The sequence below is a fragment of the Macrobrachium nipponense genome, chromosome 17 (assembly GCF_015104395.2).
Source record: "Macrobrachium nipponense isolate FS-2020 chromosome 17, ASM1510439v2, whole genome shotgun sequence".
Classification (NCBI taxonomy): domain Eukaryota; kingdom Metazoa; phylum Arthropoda; class Malacostraca; order Decapoda; family Palaemonidae; genus Macrobrachium; species Macrobrachium nipponense.
The window spans coordinates 26781711-26805157 of record NC_087210.1 but is presented as its reverse complement, the minus strand read 5'-3'; the positions used below and the strand labels follow the sequence as shown (position 1 = coordinate 26805157).

At 35.6% G+C, this 23447-nt stretch overlaps 1 protein-coding gene across 1 annotated transcript in view; it reads left to right on the top strand.

Annotated features, from left to right (window-relative positions):
* The window catches only part of LOC135196144 (sedoheptulokinase-like), a 210242-nt gene that overhangs the window by 111423 nt on the left and 75372 nt on the right, over positions 1 to 23447 (top strand). Inside the window, exons 6-7 of the mRNA XM_064222694.1 lie at positions 1798 to 1939; positions 18399 to 18505. Of these exons, the coding sequence (XP_064078764.1) occupies positions 1798 to 1939; positions 18399 to 18505 (249 nt within the window). The remainder of the gene's footprint in view (positions 1 to 1797; positions 1940 to 18398; positions 18506 to 23447) is intronic.

Sequence of the window (23447 nt, the reverse complement as noted above, 5' to 3'; positions counted from 1 at the left end):
CCTAAGGCATGTGCTAGACTTAGGCCTTCTGTGAGGCCTACGTCAGTTTCATGGTTCTTAAACGATGTTCTAAAACTGGCTTCCGAAACAGATAATGACACATGCTCGTTTATCATGCTCCTAAGAAAAACCCTATTTTTATTAAGCCTAGCTTCAGGAGCAAGAATTTCAGAAACTGTCGGCTTTTATCCAGAGATCCGGATCATATTCAATTCCTTCCCACAGGGGAAGTCCTACTTTCTCCGGAACGGAGGGGGTTTTGTTTTTTGGCAAAAGAATGAAGATCCTTTGATGAGGTGGGAACCTTGGAAGGTACTACCCCTTCCACAAGATGTTTCCCTTTGTCCAGTTTCAACCTTACGAGCCTTTCTATCCAGGACCTCCTCATCCTCATCGGGGCCCCTCTTTAAGAGGGAAAAAGGTGGAACTTTATCCATTAAAGGCATCAGGCAACAAATCCTGTACTTTATTAAACAAGCCAATCCTGACTCTTTCCCAAAAGCACATGATGTCCAGAGCAGTAGCCACCTCAATTAATTACTTATTCCAACATATGAAACTTCGATGATTTGAAAAAGTATACCGGATGGAAATCGCCGACAGTGTTCAAACGTCACTACCTTAAGTCCTTGGAAGCTCTGAAATTCCCAGCAGTAGCAGCGGGTAACATAGTTTCCCCTGACTCTAGCTAATTGTAGTAGAAGATTCAGTCCTCTTTCTACCTGCCTCACCCAACAGTTCGTCTATTCCTACCGTTGTTCATTGGCATTCACCTTGTGTTTTAGCTGCTTTATGATTGTGTAGTGCCCCCTTTTTGTTTTTGTCTGGTTAGGGACACTCACAGATGATTGCAACATTTGATCTCATAGAGTTAACCCCTTATTTTTATGCTAGGGGATACATCATATTACAATGGTTGGTTACGGGTTTTGTATATTAAGTCATATACATTCCTGAGGTATATATTTTGTATTGTTGCTTAATGTGTTTATGTATTTTTATATTGATTGCTATTATTCTTTTGATACATTTTGTTACACAGATTTCATTAATGACATGTAATCATTGTACCTATATATATGTAAATTACCTTATGTTATCAACATGATTAGTTTTAAGAAGGGTAATTTAAGCATAGTTTTAATTTTATTTTACTGTGTATATGTATCTTTTTAGCAATTATATTCATTCATTTATATTTTATCTTTTATTTGAGACCCTTTTTTAAGTTAATTATTTTGTTTTATTACTTTGTTTACTTTATATACAATCTTGTGCTGTTTCTCTGGTACGATTTCGCGCAAGCGACACGAGCTGAGCCCAGAAAAAGGATTTTGACGTAAGGAAAAATCTATTTCTGGGCGATTGGCTCGTGTCGCCAGCGAAATCCCACCCATACCCACCCATCCCTTCGCTCAAGATTGTCTGCTAACTTCAGGATGGCCACCAGAGGCGCAGCAGTCGGCACAGCATGGGATGGAGTAGTAGTAGTACGAGCTGCTCACTCTGTGGGACGGCTCCCCTCTTGGAGGGTTTTGTAGTGGGAGATTTCTATTGGCATTTGGCTCGTGGTAGTGGTCTCACTCGCCTAGTGTTCATACCGACACCCTCCTAGAGGGTGAGCGAGTCAGTTATACTGACCTTTTTCTTTATTTTATTTATTCTCTGGTATGTGTTAGTACATTTACCCTAGAAATAATAGATTAAAGGATATTTCGCTGGCGACACGAGCCAATCGCCCAGAAATAGATTTTTCCTTACGTCAAAATCCTTTTTTCCTGTTTTTACTCATTTTAGGATTGGAACCATGACTTACTCCAAGAAGCAGGCTTGCCACCCAATTTCTTGCCAAAAGTAGTGGATTCTGGTGAAGAAGCAGGAAGGCTTCCAAGTGCTTGGTATGGCATTCCTGCAAATACTCCTGTCCTGGCTTCCCTAGGTAAGTGCCCTAAAATTTTATAGGTCTATTTTATACAATCGCTAAATGAAATGCTGTCATTTGGAATTAGCTGTGAACACATATCTAAATTTATTTAGTTTCATGATTGGATTTTTCTTTGATAAATGTCATAACTAGTGTTTGGCTTTATTCTGTATTGGTTGAGAAAAGCATAAGTTAAAATTCTTTAGTTTCATTTGCATTACTTCAAATATGTAGTCAGTTATATATGTTTAAAAATTAAAGAAATAATGTAAAAATAGGTTCAACTCCTTTTTTTTTTTTTTTTTTTACTGCTACAGTTTTCATTATGAATTATATTTGTTTTATGGAATTATTATTTTATATCTTTTGAATTCATATTTTTAAATGTCTTTTTGAAGTGGTTATCATAACAATTACTGTGCATTGCTATTCAGTCATTATTAGCCAATGTTTACTATATAGTATGTTAACATTTATATTTTTTCAAATGGAAGTTTTGGTGGAGGACATAAATTTTTATGTCAAATTGTATTTTACAGCTACAGTTTCATTACAAATTACATAGTATTTGTTTTATGAAATTATTATAATTTGCATTACTTCAAAATATTGTAGTTAGCTATACGTATGTTTACTAAAGAAATAATGTAGTATATTAGGTAGCTAATATTTTTGTCCATAATGGTTTTTAGCAATTTTTTGTAATTGTTACAGTTTTATTATGAATATATTAATTGTTTATGAAATTATATTATTTTATAGCTCTTGAGTCATATTTTGAGATGGCTTTATTGAAGTGGTTATCATTACAATTACTGTACAGTAATTGCTTTTCCGTCCTCATTATTAGCTAATGTTCTGCTATACATTACCTTAAAATTTTGTTTTTTTTGGTTTTTCAAAAGTGAGTGTTGCTAGAGGACACAAAATATAAAAACAAATTACTTATAGAGCACACACCTAGTACTGCAACAATATGATGTCAAAAATCTTGAATTATTGCTTAAGATATATGCTCTAGAATCTCTTTGGGCTTTGCCATGTTTGAATGTAGTTTTAAATGGTTTTTCAGGATTCAGTACTGGTGTTGGTAGAGAAGATATTACATCACAAGTAGTTTTATAGTAAACAAACTGTGCTTTTAAATAATTTAATGCTAATACTATTGACTGAAAGGAGGTATGAAAGTTGTGAAGGTCTCCTGTTAAAGTGAATTGCAGTATCACTGGTGAATAATAATTTGTGCATTGCCTCAGTTATCGACATATGCGTAAGTAACCATAGGTCTTGTTTAGTTTATTATATATATTTAGATTTGCTTTTAAGTTGTCATTTGTTTGTGTGAAATTTCTTTTCTTTATCTATTATATATTTACTCATCTCCCATTTTGCTTTTTGCCAATTTCTCATTATCTTATCCTATACCCCATGTTTTGGCTTGGTAAACCCAGATCTCAAAGTGTTGCATGGAATAGAATGGCTAAGATTTATTCAGTTGATTTATAGATTTTTTTGAAAAGTGTACATTACATCACAGAAAAGTGGTCATTTATACAATTATCAGGCAGCTTCCCAGCGGAAAACTTTTGCTTTCAGATGTGGGCACAAATGGGAAGTGTTTCCATTTTTATTTTACTATTGCCTAGAAAATTACTTTCCACAATACTAGTATTCTTAACTTTGACTAGCCTGAGTGATTGTCTGTTCTCAGATTCAAGTACTGTATTGACATCCACTTACCTCTCTTGTAATGAGTGAAACAATGCTGAATAAGCCAATCTGTAAAAAAAAAATGAGAGCTGAGCAGTAAGTGGCTGTAGTATTGCTCTCAGAAATTAGATACGTACATAGTGTGAAGATATTTCTGTTTTCTTGAAATGCAATTTTGTTTATTTGTTACTGTTTTCTGTTATACATTAGCATTTATTATGAAGGAAACATTGAAGGTTTATACAAGCAAAAGACCATATATACTTACATATTAATCATTAATCAGCTTTGAAGTTGCATAAATAATGATGAAAGAGGCACTGTTCTATTTGTTCTGTCTACCATAGTTAGATATGAAGAAAATGGCCCAAAGAAATTTTGAGACTGCAAGCCTCATAATATTAAGCTGCAGCTTCTTTGCTATAATATCCAGTCATATAGGGTAGGAATGTAAACTAGAAACTATACAGATGTTTAAAGTGCTTATGAAGACAAGAAACAAGGCCAAAGAATTCAGTTGAATGTACTGTTTGAGTCGCATAATTTCTTTCATACAAAGCTAAATGATATATGTCCAGATATAGGTCTGTGAAGTTAATAGGATCACCTGTCTTTGATCTGTCAGATAAGAAGTGGAAGGTGATTTTATCATATGTTCCCTATGAATCCTCAGCTGTATGTTAATCAACAACCTTGTGTGTGGGGCACACAAGTAAGTGCCAGGATCATTTGCGCGATGATTGAAGGTTGGTCGGACGACATTTTTGGGTAAAGGGAGGGCCAAGCACTAGCACATACACTGCAATCTTTTACCCATTTCCCAGGACCAATAGGCCTCATGTAGCTGTAGTTTGAAAGATTTTTAAGGCACTGATTGGAGCAGAACATATATTTATATATCTGCAATTACACAACACTCTCCGGCTTACACACCGCGTATTACGTAGAGACACTATTGATACATTGCCTACTATTAAAGGTATAATCCTACACCACGTATGCCCCTCACACACATACGTATGTGATTTACCATAGTATACTCTAGGCTAACTCTTATTAGTGTGATTCAGTTTTTCTTGGTACTGAATTATCATAAGCCAATCTGCATAGAACCTAGAGAATTAGCTGAAATTAATAATTACTACCATACATGTAAAAAGTATACATACTACTGTGTACTGTAGGCTAGGCTATATTCAAGATATGATTTTTCCAACAAACAGTGGGTTTTTGGAACCTAACCCCATCTTAAGTAGGCAAATACCTTTAAATATTTTTGTAATAGGTTTTATTACAGAAAATGCATTTAGTTTTGAAAATTTATATAAAAAACATTAGTGAATATTTCTTATGTAAGAGACCCTGAATAGGCAAATTTTCCGCAAATAATGGGTAGATATGTTCCATAAAGAAATGCACAAATACCTGAGTCCGTAAACTTGAGTATGTGGATATGAGGGATTCACTGTACCCTGTAACATGGCCTGCTATGTCTATTTGTATCAGTACAAGTCTGATGTGTCAGAAGTTAGGAATAGGAATTGCACAGAGCAGGTGAATCACACTGAAACTACTTTGCTATGTCCCCCATGATGTTAAAGTATTGTACAGCCTAAATGAGTTGAAAATGAAAATGTTTTCCTCCTACACGTGTGAAAAGTGCTATAGGGAATCAGTATCTCTGAAGTAAATTGGCCTCCTTTTGTCAACCTCATTGCTCTTCCTTGGTACAACCTCATGACTCTTCCTTGGTAAAGCAAATGATGAGTATTCCTAAGGTCTCAAGGAGAGCTTACTTATTGCAATCTGTGACCTCATGATTTCAGTCCTCACTTAACAGCAAGAACTTAAAATTCCCAAACAAAATAATTTATTCTGTAGATACCTCATGGAGTAAGAATAGAACTGTTGAATGGTAACAGGTGTCATGAAGTCTAACAGCAAATGTTAGTGATAGAACCAAATATCAAGTACAGGCAGCCCTTGGTTAGCAGCGCAGGTTCCATTCCCAGCCGATGCTGCTAACCAAAAATCAGCGATAACAGCACTAAAAACCTGTTTAACAGCACCACTAACCAGAGATTGGCACTGCTGTTAACTAAAAATTGGCGCTGCTAACCAGAGATCAGCACCGAAAATCCAGTTAACAGCGTCGCTAGACAAGCGTTGTAAAACCGGATAGCCATTAACGATACCGCTGTTAACCAATGGCTGACTGTATCTTGAAGCTTCATCCTCTGCAGAGCAGTCTGGAGAAGCAGTCCTGGTCAGCACAGCATCTGTCAATGAAACTGGAAGAATGGTCCCCAGAAGAAAAATCAATACATCAGGGACGGCAGAGAAAATCCTGTTAATCAACAGCTCTGAGTATGAAGAAAACTAAGTCTCTATCCATAGGTGACTAAACAAGTACACCATCACCATGGTTATCATCCACTGGACAAGTGATAGCATAAGGAAACAAACAATTAAGTTAGGCTGAAGACAAGGAGAGAGTCAGCTACATGAATGGAATAGTCACTAACCAAAGGGGGTAGGTTGTACCATAAGTAATGCTTGAAAGGGATGGATGTGTTACATACAAGCAAAATACCTACCTGGTAAATAAGGAGTGAAACACAGATAAAGCAGTGGGAAGAGCAGATCAGGCAGGCCAAACCATGAGTAATGGAGGAAAGAGTTTGGCATGGCAGCACCCTGCTATAGTAGAAGGGAAATTGATCAATAAGCAAAAAAAGGGAAAAGAAGGGCATGGCTACATCTGGACAGTAAGGGGTATCAGAGTGGGTGTGTTGATTTGCAAACTTCTAAAGAACAAGTGGACATGGTTGAAATCAGGTAGGACCCTACACAAAGCAAATGTGGCTGGGACCAGACCTGTTATTAGGTAAGGTGCTTGAATCTGTTAAACCCACGACCATGGTCAAAAACATGTCTGCAGCTTTTGAGACATTTGTCTTTACTGATGGTTGAGACTACCAGCTTAGGACTTTGGGTAGGATGCATTCCTGTAACCATGGTAAAGGCTATCTCTACAGTCGGTTGTTATTCCATTAGCGAGGTGTCAGTGAATGAAGATTAGTAGAGAGTGAAGACCATGGAAGACACGATTCAAAGAACTGTTATCTTTACGAGACTCGCAAAGAAGACAACAATACTGCTGCCCTGGTGATTAAAGTCCCCTAGCAACAAAGGCAGACCTTTCAATAGCAGGACCTGTTAACCAAGTTGCTGGAATATCCTCTGAGCATGTAATGTACTGGGCTGGGTCTGTGGACTTGGTCATTGGTACCACATAGGAGTCTTGATCACTAGCAGCACAGCAAACCTTCAAGAAGTGATAGACACCTTTGACCCATAGCTGACCTTCAAGAGTAAACAATAACTTTTGAAGAAAGGTGTAAAAATATAACAGCCCTTACTGGAAGCCTTGATGGTACTCTTGTGCTGATTAATCAGTATTTAACAAATATCACAGCAGTCAAACATATTTACAGTAATAAAAATGACACTAAAGATAGTTTCAAACTTTTTAATAATAAATCCGTTTACAGTGAAAATTATCAGAGTGTAAAATCTCATTGCACTTGAATAATCTTACTTTTAAAGTTGATATAACCATGTATGGTAACAGATGATTTAAAGTAGTTACTTCAAAATTAAAAAAAAAAAACAGCATAAAAAGCAAATCCAGTTGCTGTACTGTACACTACTATTTCCTGAATCACAGATAAACTGAAAAAGATAGAATTTAAGTAAACAGAATTGTAAGAATTTAAGTAACAGAAATTGCAAAATTAAAAAAAAAAAATAAAGAAGCAGAATGTTCAGTACTTACACTTAACTGTGAATGTGAATATGTAGATACATATGACCAGATTTATCAAATTGCCTCTAAACTATGAGAAGTAAAGGACAAATAAAATCCAGTGTGTACTTGTTGCTATGATACAGGAAACAAAGATGGAAAAAAATTATCACATGCAAATACTTTAAGCACAAAATAGTTAATGCCACAAAATAGTTAAAAGAAAGAGTGTGAACATAAAAATGATAAGCCACAGTAAAGCAACTTGTGTGAATATCTACATTTTCACATCATGAAAAATGGACAGTTATTCACTGATAGTTACATACTACAGTGCCAGTTACCAAGACATGACGTAGGCATCTGAAATAAATAATAAATGTAAAATTTGCATTTTCACTGAATTGAGAAAGAGCTGAAATGTATTATTTTGAATAGAAAATAAATCGGTAACAAGTGCTGTAAGTCATCCAGAAAAAAACAACTGGATGGCACAGCTGTTTAAAAGAACACTATAGGACCATGAAAAGTTGCTGTTAGCAAATTAAGTTTTATTAGTATTCCAGAGGGTGTGTGCATGTGTGTGTGTGTGTGTGTGGTATGATACTGTGCCTGTCTGACAGGCAAAAGATTAGTGGATCTTGGGGGAACAAAGACTGCAAAATGGTCGTAGTACGTATATGGTTTATGGAGTTTTGATGAAACAAATTATGCAGTGTGGAGTAGATGAATTACAATAATTAGCTAAAGACTGGAGTTAAAAGTGAAGCTGCATATATTTTAGGATATGTAGGGTAATTACAAAACAGGTATGTCAGACTGTATGCTATTTTTCCTAAGGTGTAAGAGCATGTAGGGGTTTGTAGGAATAAGCTTTTAGTCTTTCAAAAGTTTAGAAGACTAGAAGATACAGAATGTCTATTTAAACTTGGCATAGATAAAGGAATAAAGAAAATTGAAAAAAACTTGAAAAAAGAAATAATGCTTCATTGTGTACACCAGTCAGTTACCAAGAACAGTTTTTAATTATTCATAATCAATGAGCTGATGATATTGCTAAATTATTGGTGTAATTATGGCTAGCACTGACATCTTATACACAAAAATTATCCAAAAGGAGACATTTTTAGAAGAATACTTTACCCCAGAAGTAAGTAACCATTGAAGAATAAACTTCATCATTTGGTGGAAATAAAGTCACTTGAGACTACTGAGAAAATTGGCCGCCTGTGAATCAGATGGCAGTTGGCTGCTTTTTCAGTGACCTTGGCAATTTTCGTACGTCTCATGAGTGAAATAGTTATGAATGTAATGTTCTTCTGAAAAACTGACTGATGGAAATCTTTGCAACTTCGGCTTTAAACTACGCACCAGTTTTATTCTAGAGCACTGTATTTATCAGACCTTCTCTTTTATCAGTTTTTACTGTACATTAATGTTATCCTTGGATCATGTGTAAATCCCCTTTCTCTTATGATTGCTGTTGATTCTTCAAGCTAGGAGAGTTTTGTCTGTATGTATCATGCATTTTGTTTTGGCCACTCACATGTCTTGTGTATTTTCTCTATATATTTGGTGTACTTTTTGCCATTTCTTCCAAATTATGCTGATAAATTTTTTGTCATGAATATGTTATTTAGATCATGTATTTAATAAGACCATAATGATATACATAGTTGAAAAAGAAACCCACAAATTCAATTTGTAACTTGTTTACTTCTAAGTATTTACATTTAGTTTTACTCCACACTCGAGTACTTTCAGGCCCTTCTGTGGCCCATTCTCAAGAGATGTTTGGGATGTTAGCCTGGGTCAAGGCCCAGCAGTCTTCTGGAACTTCTTCTTGTTGTGCTGTCATTTATGCGATGGCTGTTCTGGTTTTCTTGAGAGTTGCCAATCCCCTCTTGTTGCTCTTATATCCTGAGCTGATGGTCAATGGGATTCACCCTTGTGGTAAGGGTGTGGTCACCGAAAGTCTGTTGGGCAGGAAACCTAATCTCCAGGTCAGCAGGGTCAATCTTAGCTTCTTTTAATATCAAAGCTCGGCTTATGGGATCTTCTGAGGTAAAACCTTTGTTTCCTTCAATTACTTTAATCTCTCTGATAAGTGCACCTTCTACTACCCTCCTGTGACTAATTTTGTTGCTTTTGTATATAAGCCTACTGTTTTTGAAATCCATCCTATGGTCATTTTCCCAACAATGTCTAGCTATAGCACTCCCCTGAGAGTTAAGCTGTACTGCCCTTCTATGTTCTTGGACTCTAGTCCTTATTCCCCTACCTGATTCCCCCACATATCTGTCTCCACAATTATTGCAATTGATTATGTATACCCCCGCTACATCATCTGTATTACTGTCTTCTCCTTCCAATTTATTTTTACATACTTTGTTTTTTAAGGTATTATCAAAGGTATATACAAATTTATATTGACTTTCTTTCATTTTTGAAGTGATTTGTTTCATTTTAGGCATAAAAGGGAGGGCAACTATTTTCTTGTTTTCTTTATTCCATGTACTCTCTACATTCGCTCTGTAAAATATTTTTCTAGCTTTGTTGAGTGCCCTTTTTCTGAACCATTCCGGGTATGCTAATGCATCGAAGCTTTTATCGATGTAATTTATTTCTTGCTCTATCTTAAAAAACAAAGTATGTAAAAATAAATTGGAAGGAGAAGACAGTAATACAGATGATGTAGCGGGGGTATACATAATCAATTGCAATAATTGTGGAGACAGATATGTGGGGGAATCAGGTAGGGGAATAAGGACTAGAGTCCAAGAACATAGAAGGGCAGTACAGCTTAACTCTCAGGGGAGTGCTATAGCTAGACATTGTTGGGAAAATGACCATAGGATGGATTTCAAAAACAGTAGGCTTATATACAAAAGCAACAAAATTAGTCACAGGAGGGTAGTAGAAGGTGCACTTATCAGAGAGATTAAAGTAATTAAAGGAAACAAAGGTTTTACCTCAGAAGATCCCATAAGCCGAGCTTTGATATTAAAAGAAGCTAAGATTGACCCTGCTGACCTGGAGATTAGGTTTCCTGCCCAACAGACTTTCGGTGACCACACCCTTACCACAAGGGTGAATCCCATTGACCATCAGCTCAGGATATAAGAGCAACAAGAGGGGATTGGCAACTCTCAAGAAAACCAGAACAGCCATCGCATAAATGACAGCACAACAAGAAGAAGTTCCAGAAGACTGCTGGGCCTTGACCCAGGCTAACATCCCAAACATCTCTTGAGAATGGGCCACAGAAGGGCCTGAAAGTACTCAAGTGTGGAGTAAAACTAAATGTAAATACTTAGAAGTAAACAAGTTACAAATTGAATTTGTGGGTTTCTTTTTCAATCTTCAGAAGAAAACTGAAAGAAGTTTTTGTTTGGATATACATAGTATTAAGGATATTTTTAGGTATAGAAAAGCATTCATGTGTTCATCTGCTCAATCATTTGAATAGTTATCTGCATATATGCAGATATTGACATACAGATTACTAGTCATAAATAGAGCAGCTCATTGTGAATGATGTTTAGCAGAAAAATAACTTATTACAAGGGTTAGTAAGTAATGTGTTTTGTGGCAGTATGCAAGAATTACAATATTATTCAGTCAGATACATGGAAGTGGACTGGTATGATAAGAATTTTGAAAAATATGGTTTGTTAACTAACTCCCCCTCATTTTGGGACCACCTTCATGTGGTAAGGGGCCTCTCGAACCTAAGGAATTTCTTCCTAGGTTCGAACCCAAGAGTCCCATATAACATTACGTATATATTTTCGAGTTAATTTCTGTGGACTTTTCCATTTTTGCCAAAATTTTCAAAAGCAAATAAATGAGAAAACATATCGTGGATTAACGTGGAGTTGAATCTGAAGCTAAATAGTGAGAACTGTGGTAGTTCCATCATCTACCCAACAATGTTCGGACCTGTTTTCTTGGCGGAACTATTCTGTGGAGCTGGACAAAAGATTCCAGTGGGTGCTTGGTTCTAGGAATAGAACTCTTGGCATTCTATCCAGTTTGCCCATAATGTGATTAGGATGGGGATAATTGTATTATCATAATGCTCTTAGTCCTAGCAAGCAGGTTCTGATTACACTTGGGCCATACTAATCACGTTATACCAGGAGAACATTTTAAAAAAGATATTATACTAACCTCATCATAAGTGGAAATACACAATTACCCTCAATCCCAATCAAACAGCCAATATCCGGACAGTAAAGAAACAGTTAATCCCTTTACAATTCCTATCAAATAATACTAATGAAAATCATACCATTAAACTAAACCAAAATATAACTATCACTCCCCAACAGTCCACAAGACCCAAATATTCCATTAACAACAACAAAACAAATAATCCCTTAAACCGACAGTCCTTATCACTACAGAAAAGGACCGATAGAATTAGAAAACCAGAATTTTTTAAAGCTGGATCAAATACTTCTGAACCAATAATTAACATCACCAAACATGCTTTGTCCTGTAGGTGTAATGAGTGCTTCTTATGTACAAATAACCAACTAACCACCAAGACAGAGGACACAGTACAAAATTCTATAGACAATTTTATTAAATTAAGGAAATGCCCTTTAACACACCAACATGAGAACGAATGATGTTCTGAATCCTTAAAATCAATAAGGAAATTATAAAATCAAAGATTGACTCATTAATATTTAATTATGAAAAACAAACAACTGCTGAATCTAATAATCATCATACAAATACATCAATAAAAAGTCCCAAATCAATTCAAATGCGTACAAACTTCGAGATAAAGTAAAATCACCAGTCAACTTACAGAATTTAACGCCAATTCTCCCTAATAATGGAATGTAAAATTATTCAGTGAAACATAAATGGACTTCTAACAAGAATCCGTTTAGGCGAACTACAAAGAATTGTACGAGAACACAATCCAATGTGCATATATCTACAGCATTTAGGAAGTAACCCTACAAATATCCAACACTATAAAATTGCCTGTTATTCACTAACTGATGGTAGAAAATTAGGCACAGCTATATACGTTCATAATAGCATAACATATGAACCTTTCAACATACCATCTATGCCATATCAAATAACAGCTATTAAACTGTATATGCCTGACAAGAGTAAAATCACTATTTGTAATTTATATAACCAACCAAATTTCAATGCAAATTTCAGTGATTTTTCTGAACTTATTAGCAATAGTATACACAAACCCCTACTTTTAGTAGGAGATTTTAATGGACATAGTCCATTATGGGATACTAATAACCCCACTGACATATCTGGAACCAACATAGAAAAAACTATAATGAAACACAACCTGTGTTGTCTCAATGAAAGTGAAGTTCCAACATATTTTTCAAATACACACCTAACCTTTTCCTCAATTGACATTTCATTATGTTCAAATGATGTGGCTGAAAAATTTGAATGGAATGTCCGAGATGATTCATACACAAGTGACCATTTCCCGATCATTCTGAACTACTTAATTAATACCAAAATATTGCCACCTACAAGATATAATATCCAAAAAGCTAATTGGGATCAATATTTCCTATACACTCAAAACGTACCACCATTCCCACATAACGAAGATCACAATACTACATGTGAATCGTTCTCAAACTTCATAATAAGTGCTGCAGATAAAAGCATTCCTAAAACCAAAACATCATTCCACAAAATCCCCTGTCCCATGGTGGAATCCAACCTTAACAACCTTAAGCAAAATAAAACATATATTGGGTCGCAATCTTAACAGACTCAAAAATCGCCTTAAATCACTCAACAAAATGCTCTATAATATAAATATATTAAACAAAATAGTTATAACAAATATAACAATTAACCACATTAAACCAATATAACAAATATATACAGCCAAATTTAGAAAAGCAGTATTAGCTGAAAAAATCGCATCTGGAAAGAAATGTCACGAACATATCTTCAAACATCCACAAGGGATATCTGGCAAAAGATAAGGAAAATCGATGGAAAACATATAAGACCTCCAAGAAGCGCAATACATCTAAATGGAAAAAATATACCATGATACTTATGAAATATCAAATATAATTGGAAAAAATTTTGAAAACATCAGTGCTTACTCCAGCCTAGATATACATTTTCAAAATATCAGAAAACAAAAAGAAAACATTATACTCAATTTTAAAACTCTTGAAGACCTGGAATATAATTATATTTTCAACATGGATGAACTAGATAATGCCATCAACTCATGTCATCCCTCCGCACCAGGATATGATAAAATATCATTTGAAATGATAGAAAAATTAGCTCCTATAGCTAAATCATATTTATTAAAATTTTATAATAGTATCTGGCTAAAATGTGTCTTTCCTGATAAATGGAAACATGCCATAATAATTCCAATATATAAACTAGGAAAAGATTCAAGTAATCCATCCAATTATAGACCGATATCCCTAACAAGCTGCCTATGCTAAATCTTAGAAAAGATGGTTAATGCAAGATTAACATATGTAATAACCAAAGAATCCGTTTTAACACCAACACAATCAGGTTCAATAGCTGGCAGATCAACCCTAGACCCCTTAACACATTTAGAGGATCATATCAAAAAAGGCTTTGAACAAAAAAATTAACAGTAGCTATATTTTTTTTATAGAGAAAAAGCATATGACACAACATGGAAACATAACATTATGTAAAAACTCCACTCCAAGGGATTAAGAGGCCACTTACCAATATATATTAAGAACTTTTTAACAAACAGAACTTTTCAAGTAAGAGTTGAAAATTCCTACTCAGTAACTTATAAAATTGAAGAAGGAATCCCTCAAGGTAGTGTCTTGAGCTGTACATTGTTTGCTTTAGGAATTAATGACATCATTATAAATTTACCAAGTGGTGTAAAAAACAGTTTATATGTTGATTACTTTGCTATTTACTGTATGAGTAGCAATATGAGACATGCTCAGAGAGTTCTCAATACTGCCAATTCAAATATATGTAGTTGGACAAATTCAGTTGGATTTAAATTTTCAGCTGATAAAACAAAATCATCAATTACAAAGACAAAAGATGGCTGAAGAACCAAAGAATCAAACTTCACCTTTATAGCACTGAAATACAATTTTGTACAAAAATCAAATATCTAGGAGTGATATTTGATCAACATTTAGATTGGAAAGAGCACATCAAATACATTGAAGCCAAGGGCATCAAAGACCTTGCCGTATTGAAAAAGTTATCACACACGAATTAGGGAGCAAAGCGAGATATTTTATTAACAATATATAAGGCAACAGTCTTATCCATAATAGATTACTGCTGTCCAATATATTCATCCGCCTCAGAATCTGCATTAAAACCTCTCGATGCATTGCACCATGAAGGCGTGCGATTGTGCACAGGAGCATTCCTATGGTCCCCAACAAGCTCGCTTCTGGTAGAGGCAGGTGTGTTGCCCTTGAAACATCGCCTAAATTTAGTAACATTACGAAGAGGTCTTTCACAACAAGCAGGATCATTTCCTTCAGCTGACTGCTTTCAAAATTGTAAACCAGTAACAGAAGTTCATAGTACTAGCTCTTTCCCAAAGAGAGCTAAATACCTAATGAACTTACATAACATAAATACAATTTTTCACCCACCAATAGAATTGTCACCACCATGGATGTTAAAACTAATAAAAACATGTACATCCCTATCATACCTACTTAAAAAAACCAATGAATAGCACAGAAATGTACCGCCAACATGCTGTGGAGCACATTAGAAGAAAAGGAGACAAATTCATGGTATATACAGACGGCTCCAAAAATAATATATGAGTAGGAGCATCTGCATATTCGAAAAATATATTGATCAAAAGAAGCCTACCTTTAATATCATCAATATTTACTGCCGAACTCACGGCCATACAAATGGCTCTAGATATTATATCAGAGAAAAAAGCAAGTGCCTCTATTATTTTCAGTGACACACATAGTGCTATAGATGCTATAAGTCAGTATAAACCAGTAAACCAAATAGTACAAGAAATAAAAATAAAAATTCATCAACTCTTCCAATCAGGATTATCAACAGAAGTATGTTGGATTCCAGCACACGTGGGAATAAAAGGAAATGAAATGCAGACTCTGCTGCCAAATTAGCCTGCACTATCCCTCCAATAGTTACATATGCTCCAGTGTCAGACTGGATAACATCTGTCAAACCATTAATATATCAAGATTGGAAAAGAGAATGGTCCTTGGTGCCAACCACAAATAAGCTTAAAAGTATAAAAACTGAAGTGTATGTATGGAGGACATCTTCACAAAATGAAAGATCAAAAGAGGTAATCCTAACAAGGCTCCGTATAGGACACACAAGATTCTTGCTTGGTCACTTGATGACAACACACATGCTGACCCAATGAAGTGTAATAGATGTCAAGCACCCATGACAGTGCATCATTTACATGTTGAATGCCCAAATTGGACCCAACAAAGATCAATCTATCTACAGAATTCAGAAATTAATTATTCTTGCTGAAAGCAAAGATTTTTCAATTAACAACATCATAAATTGTTAAAATAAGACAAGTTTCTTAAATAAAGCCTAATTTTTTATATTAATTTATTTATTTTTATTTTTTATTTTTTTCTCAGGATTAATCCCTGAGAACTAGCCCGAGAAGAGTCTACTTAAGACTCAGAGGTCTGGAAAACTAAACCCTATTAATAGTAATGTTAACTGTTTATTTATCAATGAAAATTAGTACTATCTGTAATAAAATCTTCCTTTTAAATTGAAGACTATTGAACATATTTACAGCCATGTGTTAAGCAAGTTTGCAATTGTTTGCCCCCTTCTCGGTTCCATCACTGGTAATCTCTGGGATTTATTTGACCCCAAGGCAAGATATCAAGGCACTTTTGCCCATCTACTCACAGGGCTTATGCTTTTGAGGCAAATAATGAGGAAGTGACAGTGACCATATTTTCTAAGGGAGGAGTACTCCACTGCTGAACTGCAACCTCAGGATTCTTTGTCCCAGTTCAGGACATTTGACTTACCTCTTGTTACTGTTGTGAAAAACATCGTGGTTTGTGTTTTCCTTAGGATGGAAGGCACAGGCTCTTAGAAGAGATGTGATTGTCAAATAGCTACTCCCAATATTTTGGACTTACATGACCACTGGCTCCACAAGTTCTGCTCAAGGGTGCTCAAATGGTATTACTAGGCGAACTTCAGCCTTCCTTATATCTTCATCATTTTTGCTTGTGCTATTTCTCTCATCCTCTGATCTTAAGAACCTTGTATCTTCTTGATCTATACTTATGCCCAGAAGAATTTGTCAGTGATCTGAGTGAAAACTTATTTGTTCAGTGCAACTAGGATAGCTATGATGAGCCTAGGTTTTTCAACTTCCAGGAAGAGTCACCCAGCTCTCTCCTGCTCAAGAAATAGGCCAAGGCAATCCAGAACACCCATTACTTTCTTGAGAAGTTGGCAGTGCACTTTTTCCAGGTGTGCTTCTTCCAACCAGATATTTGTTCTGAGAATGAGAATGTAAGTGAAGTGGTCATCCTTCCACACTCATAACTTCCACCTCTGGAGCCTAGTATCCACAGATTTTGAAAGTCATAGCAAGAGATAGAGGTAGAGTCATGTGTAGTCCAAGCCTTACTTGATAGCCAATATATACATATTATGTAATGTGTTGGGGTAATTCAGCAAAGACTAAAGCCTTAAAAACGAGGGGGAAAACAGGGGTGTGAGGAGTTAACATGAACTGATTGGATACTAAAATCATCTTTTTTAGGTGCCGAGAGTTATGGGAGAATGGCACCTAATCATTGACTCCAACCAGTTGGAAAAGTTACAGCAGCAGACTCCCTTCAAAATGGAGCCAGTGAATTCAGTGAGACAATTCATTAGGAATGAAGGTTTCCTTACATCCCTAGACTACAGGGTGCTTACTTCCATGTCATAATACACTGAACAATGGGAGTACTTTTGTATTATTTAGAGGGATACAACCTTGCAATTTCATGCTTTTATGTTGAAGGTCTTTACTTGAAATTTGGCCTCATTAGGAGCCTTAGTGCACTGCTCCATCATAAGGATACAGAGATACCTAGACAACTGGATAATTTTAGTCAGGTCAGCAGCATGACTCAAAGAAGATTTAACATGTCTGTGTGACATGCCTGCAACTGAGCCTGATGATCACTTTGAGGAAGTCAGACTTTGTTCCTACTGAAAGAAATTGATGTGTTCATCCTCCAAAAGACAGGGTCTCAGATTGCTTACAGTGATTTGAGAGTTTCAGCAGGAAACTAATCTTTTACCTAAACTCTGGCAGTATCGTTAGGTCACTTTGTCCACCTTGTAGCTGGTTTTTCCCACACCCACTCAGGATGGGATTGCTGCAGTTGTCTCATTTTGGGTATTGATTGGTTGTGTTTCTCATAGATGTGTGTCCTGTTATCCTTCAGAAGAAGTCCTCTCAGATATCCAGTTGTGGCAGGATCCAACTCATCTCATCATAAGCATTCATGTTTCTATGAATTCCAGAAATCTTCCTCTTTTCATATGCTTCAGCTGAAGGAAGGTGAGTTCATCTCATCTAACAGACAACTGACACATGGTCATAGGCAGACAGGAAGCAGATATTAATTACTAGAACTATAGCCAGTGTTCCTGGCCTTAAGTCATTTGCCAAGTTTGTAGGAAGTAATGTCATTGGTGCAATCCTCTTGCTGAGGAGGATAATCAATGTTATTACTTCTAGCTGGCAATTCCTTGGCATTGACTGTCTGTTTACTCAAACAGCAGTTGTCTTTTCTAAATTTTTCATGTCCTGTGAAACATTTAACTCATTGTAAATCTCATTTTCATCTGCTTCACTTACAATTTTCTTTTATGCTTAATTCCTTTCATTTTATGTTTTCATTGCAGGTGACCTTCAGTGTTCTGTTCTTCCCTTACTCTCAAAGAACAGTGAAGCTATTATCAATATTTCTACATCAGCTCAACTTTGCTTCAGGATGCCGCAGGTAAATTGTGTATTCTGTATTTAATTATGTTTTTATACACAGTAAAGTGGTGTATGAATATGTAAATCCTAATTTTGTAATAGCACTTGTAGCATTGATACAGTGGAACCCTGGTTTTCGTACATAATTCATTCCAGAGCCTCCCACGAAGTCCAAAATGCACAAAAACCGAAACAGTAATTCCCATAAGGAATAATGTAAATACAGTTAATGAGTTCCAGACACCCAAAAATGACAAATTTTTTTATCAATTTGCATTTTTCATAGCTAACAAACCTTTGGTGTAAACAATAGGGTAATCTTCTAGCACCAAGCTGGAAACTGGTTAAAAAAATAAAGATCATAAAACAAGGAATCTGTGGCATCTGGCAACTCATGCTTAAAAAAAAATACATATTATAGGGAAAAAACAGTTTTACATACAAAAAACAATGAGAAATACATGTAAATATAAATGAATAGTGAAACTAATAATGAATACTTAACATCACACTTACCTTAAACCTTTAAGGAAGACTTCCCCTCTTTGGTTTTCACTGGCACTACTATGAGATTCAGAGCCTTTGTCCCGGTGTTTTTCCGGAATAACATTTTTTGGTGGATTTGACAAAGATATTACTTAGCCATAGTATGCTTTACATGCCTACCTAATTTTTGACAGCATTCTTTATTACTTCTATTAGAAAAAAGTATATTCATAAGAGTAAAATAAAGCAGCCGAAGCCACTGGTGGAACACTCTAATGTATGGGTTCAAAGTTATACAGGATGTAAACATATGACATCCTAACTCCTCCCACAAGGTGATGATGAAAAACAGCTGTCTCTGAAATTCTGAATGAATATTTGTACCTTGTCAAGGCTTCAAGAATGGTTGCTAAGATAAGTCATTTTCCCCATGGTTGCAGGGTAGCTTTTGTGATTCGACTTGCACAGTTGTTTAAAAGTGAGGAGGCCCGTGGCAAACCCTATGTAACCTTGAACAAGTAAATTAATAATAGGGCCCTTTTTTGGTTAAGGAGTACACCCGTACATCCAAGGCTACCAAGTTTTTGTCATTTGTTGACTTCCATAAGGTGCAGAAATATAATTATATATGCTCTATAAAGATGTACATAGTTGTTGATTTCTTAGTAGAATATAACTTGCGGAACAACATTAAAACTTGCTTTGCAAAAAAAAAAGAAAAATGTCATGGGTTATAAATACATCACTGAATGACCTCTATAGGTCCCAGTACTTGGCTTGAAGTCTAAATTCTATAATCCAGTCTAATCTTATGTAATTGTCTATATATTACAGTGATCATCACTGTCATATTAGGGAAATATCAAAGGAGTTAAGATGAATGCAAAGTTTTCTTCACTTTGTTAAATGATTTTTAATTATATAATTTTTCAATGGAGAAAAAGTGATAGAAATTAATTTCTCGGATTACTTGTGGAAACCCTTTCTTCAAAAATTTTAGCACTTGACCTCATGACATAAATCCTATATACTACTACTACTACTACTACTACTACTACTACTACTACTACTACTACTACTACTACTACTACTACTACAAAGTGTAAACAAGGAGTATTGGTTGTATTTCGTTGTTGCCAGAGGTTGAGACTTTTTCACGAATAGCCAATTATCCATTGATAAGGAGGCAAGTAGGCAAGTTAACCCGTAAATGCCAAGCCTCTATTTACAAAAGTGTCTGTCGTATGCTGGCGGCATTCGGGAGTTAGTGCCGAAGCGGAAAAAAAAAGTTTTCAAAAAATCACAGCATGCTTAGTTTTTAAGATTAAGAGTTCATTTTTGGCTCCTTTTTTTGTCATTGCCTGAAGTTCATATGCAACCATCAGAAATGAAAAAAAAAATCATTATCATATATAAATATTGGAATATATGACAGTGCAAAACAAAAATTTCATATATGATTGTATACAAATCGCGCTGTGAGCGGTTAAAGCTAATGAGTTATTTTTTTTTTGTATTGTACACTAAATTGTGATGATTTTGGTATATAAAAAATTTAAAACGATCAAAGCAACACAGAGAAAATATTATTACAAAATGATGCATGAATCAACACGCGCGGCGTAAAAAATTTTTTTTTTAAATTTACCATAAATCAAAATATTGTGCTAGAGACTTCCCGTTTGTATTGTACACTAAATTGTGATGATTTTGGTATATAAAAAATTTAAAACGATCAAAGCAACACAGAGAAAATATTATTACAAAATGATGCATGAATTCGTAACGCGCGGACGTAAAAAAGTTTTTTTTAAAATTTACCATAAATCAAAATATTGTGCTAGAGACTTCCCGTTTGTTGCAAAATGAAAGTAAATGATTGAATGTCACTAGAATGTAAGAGTTTTAGCTTACAATTGCAGTTTTCGGCCATTTCGGTCAAGTCAAAGTTGACTGCAGGTTTAAATTTTGGGACTTGTCGTGATTTATATGAAAATATTTCAAAACTGATAAAAGCTACAATCATGAGTTATTTTTTGTAGTATTCTACATGAAATTGCACACATTTTCTTGCATAACACTTTATGTAAGGCCTAATAGAAAACGGTGCGAAAATTACGACAAGAGGACTAAAGAAATTCTGTGATTTTCAGCAAAGTTACTGCGTGTGGAGGGAAGGAAAAAGTTTTTTTTTAAATTCACCGAAATTACCCATTTGTTGCAGATGAAGGTAAATGATTGAATGTTACTAGAATGTAAGGGTTTCAGCAGAGTCACTTGCAAATGTTCTGCAAAACATGATTGCGCCAAGAAATCGCTCTCCAACGATGCGTTGCTGATGATTTGTAGTGAGAGAAGAAAGAAATTTGCGCATGCACGGCTGGGTAACACTTGTAAACAAAACAACAGTGTGATCTGTGAACTCCCAGCATCCCTCAAGGTGCGTGATTTAAAATCTTTCACAAACTAGGCCTATAACTATTTTTCTGCAAATATTTAAAAAACTTTTTTCAGTCGACTTACCGTACGTCCACTTGGCACCTGACAGACAATTCTAGTCGACGTACAATACGTCCAGTTGGCGTTTAAGGGTTAATGACGTCATAAGTTACATCATTCATCATTATATCTTCGACAGACATTCCTCTGAGTTTGCAGGTATGTTGATAGAATTTTATTCCGGAAAAACACTGGGACACTGGCTGTTAATCTCATAGTAGGACCGGCTTGAGAGTCACTTGACCCCTGTCGCACAACAAAACTGTTTAGAGACATATGTTTCTGCCGTCTCTTTAAAATTTGCCTAAAGTGGAATATGGCATTGTCATTACAGATGTTGGAGACACGGAATACAGCTTAGTTGACATGATAATTCTCCACAAAATCTTTTATATCACTCCACTTTGTAAACATGTCCTTAATCACTGAAGTAGTCACATTATGTATTCCCATTTGCTTTCTGAATTTTTCAAACTAGCCTCTGCTGGCTTTAAATTCACTAACAGCAGCACTTGTAGGTATTTTCTTACTGAGATCGGCATGCAATACCCTCTAATACTTTGCTATGAGTTCTTTCTTAAATTCTATCGTTTTTCCTGCCATTTTTACAGAAGAGCTTGCACTTGGAACTTTCTTTGGCCCCATGTAGGGTTATTTAGCAGTTGTACTCGAATAAAAAAGTACAAAAAAGCACAAAAACTAATAAACACAAAAGCAGAATGGGTCACAGGAGAACACAGGATGCATTGTTTGGGCACTGGTATGGCCCCTAGTCATGCAGTGGACCCCGGAAGGAGCATTTCTGAGTTTACAAAATTAGAGAAAACTTACAAAACCTAAGACAAAATTTCATTAGAAAAGGTACGAAAACCGAATCATATGAAAACCAAGGTTCTACTGTAATTCTAATGAAAGAAGTTCATACTGTAGACAAATCCTTTATATATTTTACCTATGCATTATAGCTCAGGGCATACCCATCAAAAGGTCATCAAAAGGTATTACATTACGAGAGAGAGAGAGAGAGAGAGAGAGAGAGAGAGAGAGAGAGAGAGAGAGAGAGAGAGAGAGAGAGAGAGAGAGAGACTGACTCTATTGGCTCTGGATAGATTGTTATGCTGACAGATATCCATTTCTGATAGCTGAATCATGGTTGTATTGATAATAATGATAATTTTGATACAACTGTTTTACTGTATCCAATTATATTGCATGTACATATTATTACTATAGTATTATATCATGTTACAAAATATGAACGAAGCAGTTGTGCACCATTTGTATTCTGGTTCTGTTTACATTACTAATATCATCAGTTATTACATTTTACCAACATTGCATACATGAGATCTGATTTCACATAAGTGACTTACCAAACAATTACATTAGCTGTACGCTTCCTTACCTGGCAGTCGAAAATTCAAATTCATGGCGGCGGTAGCAGCGCTGCCATTGTTTGTGTAGGTGATACAGATCATGCCCACTTTCGGGAATACCTGGTACTGCTGAGCTTTAGACTTCAATTCGTTTTCTGCCGGTCACGGGGTAACACCGGTGGTTTGTTGTTGCAGTCGACTTTCGTCGCCATTATGGATTTTTTCTTTTTGGTGATGTACAATTTCTTGGTTGGCTTTTTTGCTTCATCAGTTAGCTGCCTAGTTTTTAACAAGTTATTACGAAGATTCTGATGCTAGTTCTTCTTCAGTTAGGTTTTCCAGCAGTGGCTGCAAAACTAGATTAGCTAAACTATGTTATGATCCGCACTCCAAATGTGTTAAATGTAGGGGTTAGTGCTGTAGCAAGGAATTAACTTGTGATGAGTACCGTAGTTTAGGTGAACAAGGTTGGAAGACTTTTCAAGTTCATTTGGATAAATGGACAAAGATAGGAAAAGGAAAGCAGCTCTTAGAGCGGGTAGTAACACCAGAGTAGAGACAACTCCCGTGCCTTTAGAGGCAAACAAACCGTCACTATCTTCTCCACTT